The sequence below is a fragment of the Armigeres subalbatus genome, chromosome 3, assembly GCF_024139115.2.
Source record: "Armigeres subalbatus isolate Guangzhou_Male chromosome 3, GZ_Asu_2, whole genome shotgun sequence".
Lineage (NCBI taxonomy): Eukaryota > Metazoa > Arthropoda > Insecta > Diptera > Culicidae > Armigeres > Armigeres subalbatus.
In genome coordinates this window covers 201,812,627-201,816,881 of record NC_085141.1, presented here as the reverse complement: position 1 = coordinate 201,816,881, position 4,255 = coordinate 201,812,627, and the positions used below count along the sequence as shown (strand labels likewise).

The 4,255-nt window shown below is 48.4% G+C and overlaps 1 protein-coding gene across 1 annotated transcript; it reads left to right on the top strand.

The window, feature by feature from the left end:
• Window positions 1-349: 349 nt before the first annotated feature.
• On the top strand, window positions 350-3,553 carry LOC134222241 (uncharacterized). The gene has a single exon (XM_062701383.1). The coding sequence runs from the start codon at window positions 350-352 to the stop codon at window positions 3,551-3,553; it is 3,204 nt and encodes a 1,067-aa protein (XP_062557367.1).
• The last annotated feature ends 702 nt before the right edge of the window (window positions 3,554-4,255 follow it).

The window sequence follows — 4,255 nt, the reverse complement described above, 5'->3', positions numbered from 1 at the left end:
TTCTTTGCGTTGGTCGCCCATAACCTCTTGAGGGACTGATACTTCTAGTGAAGACACAAACACGTTGAGTAACAAACGAACTTGTGGAGATTTTATTAATAACGTGTTAACAGGTTGGGATTGTGTAACGGAATGAATGTTAGGAAAAAATAACAAGTATCGGTAACTGCGTTAGCAACCAGTGCGAGAGTTGGGCGATTGCTACTGTGTTAATAATAGGTGTCCCGAATCGGATGAAGACCAGCGAGCGAGGGCCATACTCGAGAGGACGACAAGGAGAGTCGAAGGTGGATTCGAGACTGGGCTTTTATGGCGCTACGATAACGTAGAATTCCCGGATAGTTATGCCATGGCCGTCCGACGGCTACGGTGTTTGGAGAAACGTTTCAAAGCAAATCCTGCGATATTCGAGAAAGTCCAACGCCAAATAGTCCAGTACCAGCAGAAGGGATACATCCACGAAGCTTCGAAGCAAGAATTGACAGCAGTGGACCCGGGTAAGCGATGGTACCTTCCAATTGGCATAGTGCAGAACCCCAAAAAGCCGAACAAGATTAGAATCGTGTGGGACGCAGCAGCGACAGTTGACGGCATCTCCCTGAACAGTATGCTGCTTAAGGGACCGGATCTAGTGCAACCACTACCAGATGTGCTCTGGGGATTCCCGGAGCGGAAGATTGCCGTGGTGGGAGATATCATGGAAATGTTCCACCAGCTGAAAATGCGACGCGAGGACCGATACAGTCAACTGTTCCTCTGGCCCGGTGAAAATGGTGCCTCTCTGAAGACCTTCGTTATCGACGTAGCAACCTTTGGTTCGACAAGCTCTCCGTGCTCGGCGCAATACGTAAAAAACCTTAATGCGGCCGAACACGCGATCGAGCGCCGACACTACGTTGACGACTATCTGCAAAATTTCGACAGCGAAGAAGAGGCGTGCCAGGTGGTTGAAGAAGTCAATCTGGTGCATCGGCGTGGTGGATTTACGATCCGCAACTGGCTGTCCAATTCTGTGGCAGTTCTCCGACGGGTCGGGGAAGTCAGTGCTGGTACAGTGAAGATCGTCGACAATGGCGGTTCCCAAATAGAACGCGTACTGGGCATGCAGTGGATGGCGATCGAGGATGTTTTCGTTTTCTCCAACGAAGTCGACGTGGCGGCAGTCACTCCCACCAAGCGAGGCATCTTGCGCTGCGTAATGAGTCAGTTCGAGCCACTGGGGCTCCTCTCACACTTCCTCATTCACGGACGTGTTATCATCCAGGATATTTGGCGCACGAAAGCTGGATGGGACGATACGGTCGACGATTCGATTCTGGAGCGTTGGCAGCTTTGGGCAACCAAGTTCAAGCAACTGAGAGCAATACAGATACCTCGTGCCTATTTCCCGAGCGCAACAGCAACAGACATCGAAGACTTGCAGCTGCATATCTTCGTCGACGGCAGCGAGACTGCTTACGCTTGCGTCGCCTACTTCAGGGCCGTGATCCAAGGAAACTTCCACTGTGCGCTCGTCGGAGGAAAGACGAAAGTGGCACCACTGAAAGCACTCTCCATTCCCAGATTGGAGCTGCAAGCGGCGCTCATAGGCTGTAGGCTGATGAAAACTCTATGCAATAGTCACAGTCTGCCAATTTCGCGACGAGTATTTTGGACCGACTCGAAAACCGTCCTTTCTTGGATCAATTCCGATCATCGACGCTACCGGCAATTCGTCGCCTGTCGAATAGGCGAGATACTATCTAAATCGAACGCTCAAGAGTGGCGATACGTTCCGTCAAAGATAAATGTGGCAGATGATGGAACAAAGTGGGGAAGTGGTCCTAATCTGCAATCTGACAGTCGTTGGTTCAAGGGGCCGGAGTTCCTGTGGAAGGCAGAAGTGTTTTGGCCACATCAAGTCGAACCAGAGCAAGTCGAAGAGGAAATCAGACAGTGCAACGTCCACCTAGTTGCGGAGCGGAGCGAAGTTATCGATTGGCACCGCTTCTCCAAGTTCGAAAGACTTAGGCGAACAGTCGCCTATGCTCACCGCTTCGTGGACAACTGTCGACGGAAGATTTTAAAGCAGCCACTACAGTCATCGCATGTCAATCAGGAGGAATTCATTAAGGCTGAGAATACACTCTGGCGACTGGCTCAGCAAGCTGAGTTTCCGGAGGAAATGTTCCAGTTACAGCAGGCGAAAGAAGGGCGAAAAACGAAACTGGATAAAACTAGTCGCATCTACAAATTGTCGCCGTTTATCGACGAAGCCGGCGTCGCTAGGATGGACACACGCATCGCGGAGGCAGTCTTCGTATCGTACGACACCAAATTCCCAATCATTCTTCCGAAAGGTCATCGTTTAACCAACCTGGTCATCGAGTGGTACCACCGTTACTACCTGCACGCAAACAACGAAACCGTAATCAATGAAGTCCGCCAGCGATTCCACATCCCCTGTCTTCGGACGCTGGTGCGGAATCTCTCAAAAAAGTGTATGCAGTGCAGAGTAATGAAAGCGAAACCGACGTATCCGAGAGAAGCACCCCTTCCTGAGGCGAGACTCAGTCCGCATATTCGGCCGTTTAGCTTCGTCGGCCTGGACTACTTCGGACCCATCTTAGTCAAGGTTGGACGATCTTTGGTCAAGCGATGGGTAGCGCTATTTACCTGCCTTACCATCAGGGCCGTCCATCTAGAGGTGGTCCACTCGTTATCCACCGAGGCGTGTAAGATGGCTTTTCGACGATTCGTAGTGCGTCGGGGAGCCCCCTTGGAAATCCGAAGCGACAACGGTACCAACTTCAGTGGCGCCAACCGAGAGTTACAGCAGCAGATTAAGGAGATGAATCAACAACTGTCCGAGGTTTTCACCAACGCAGTTACCAAGTGGGTGTTTAATCCACCATCCGCTCCCCACATGGGCGGATCATGGGAGAGGCTCGTCAGGTCAATTAAAACAGCATTCTCTACACTGACAACCAACCGAAATCCAGATGACGAGACTCTTCTCACATTAATGACCGAGGCAGAAGGGATAGTCAATTCTAGACCATTGACGTACGTGGCACTCGAAGCGGAGACACAGGAAGCACTCACGCCAAACCATTTCTTGCTCCTGAGCTCGCAAGGCGTCACCCAACCTCCGATCCCGATTCCGGAACGCCCGGAGTCCCTACGGACCAACTGGCGACTGGCAACAAATTTGGTGAATCAATTCTGGAGTCGTTGGATTCAGGAGTACCTCCCAATCATCGCGAGCCGAACCAAGTGGTACGAAGAGGCGAAGGAACCGAAGGTGGGAGACCTAGCTGTCATCGTCGTGCGGAACGGATGGCTGCGCGGACGGATTATTTCCGTCATCAAGGGACGTGATGGGCGAATCAGACAGGTGCTGGTGAAGACGTCTGGAGGCGTGCTACGGCGACCTGTGACCAAGGTTGCTGTTTTAGACATTGTGGTCGTAGACAACGATCTAGTGGAGAGTAACGCAGTACCACCAAAAGCGCTGGACGTGCATTACGGGTCGGGGATGTTGGGGGCGCCCTACGTCACTGTTACTCGATAGCGCGCAACCATGCGCCGCGTCATCAATATCGGCTGTCAAACGTTGACATCCGTTGTGTCATAATCCTGCAAATCATTCGTTCCTCAAAACCATTATTTTTGTGAAGTCAAAAAAGGTAGAGCTGTATTACAAATTATTGAACTATAGTGATCGTTTAATTCCCGAAATATCATCCAGTTAACACTAGGAAGACCAAATGTAAGAATAAATTCTCGTATATAAACAAATGTTATCCTAATGTATTTATTATTTAATAAATCTAGCTTTGAGCTCGCTAACCTAAAAACACGCGTGCTACAAGAGGGTCCGAAAACGTTTCCGTTCCAACACTTTTATTTTAGTTAAAATAACCATGCTTTATGGTAATTTTGACATTTGTTTGTGTATTATTCAGCCATGGTAAAAAATACTACACATTATGTTCAAAATAAACGTAGTACGTAGTCTCCCGGATAAAAAATATCATTAAAATATCATAAATTTTATTGTAACAACACCATTTAAGACATAATTTTTACCATTGAATATAATGGAATTTTGACAATAAAATCACATGAGAAATAATGGTTTTTCACGATAAAATGAATGGTAAATGGGACTTTTACAATAAAAAAGGGGGGTTGTTATGTATCTTTACAATAAAAAACCCAGATTAATCCACCTAGCAGTGATGATGCCTTTCTCGTGCATTATAAAATATAT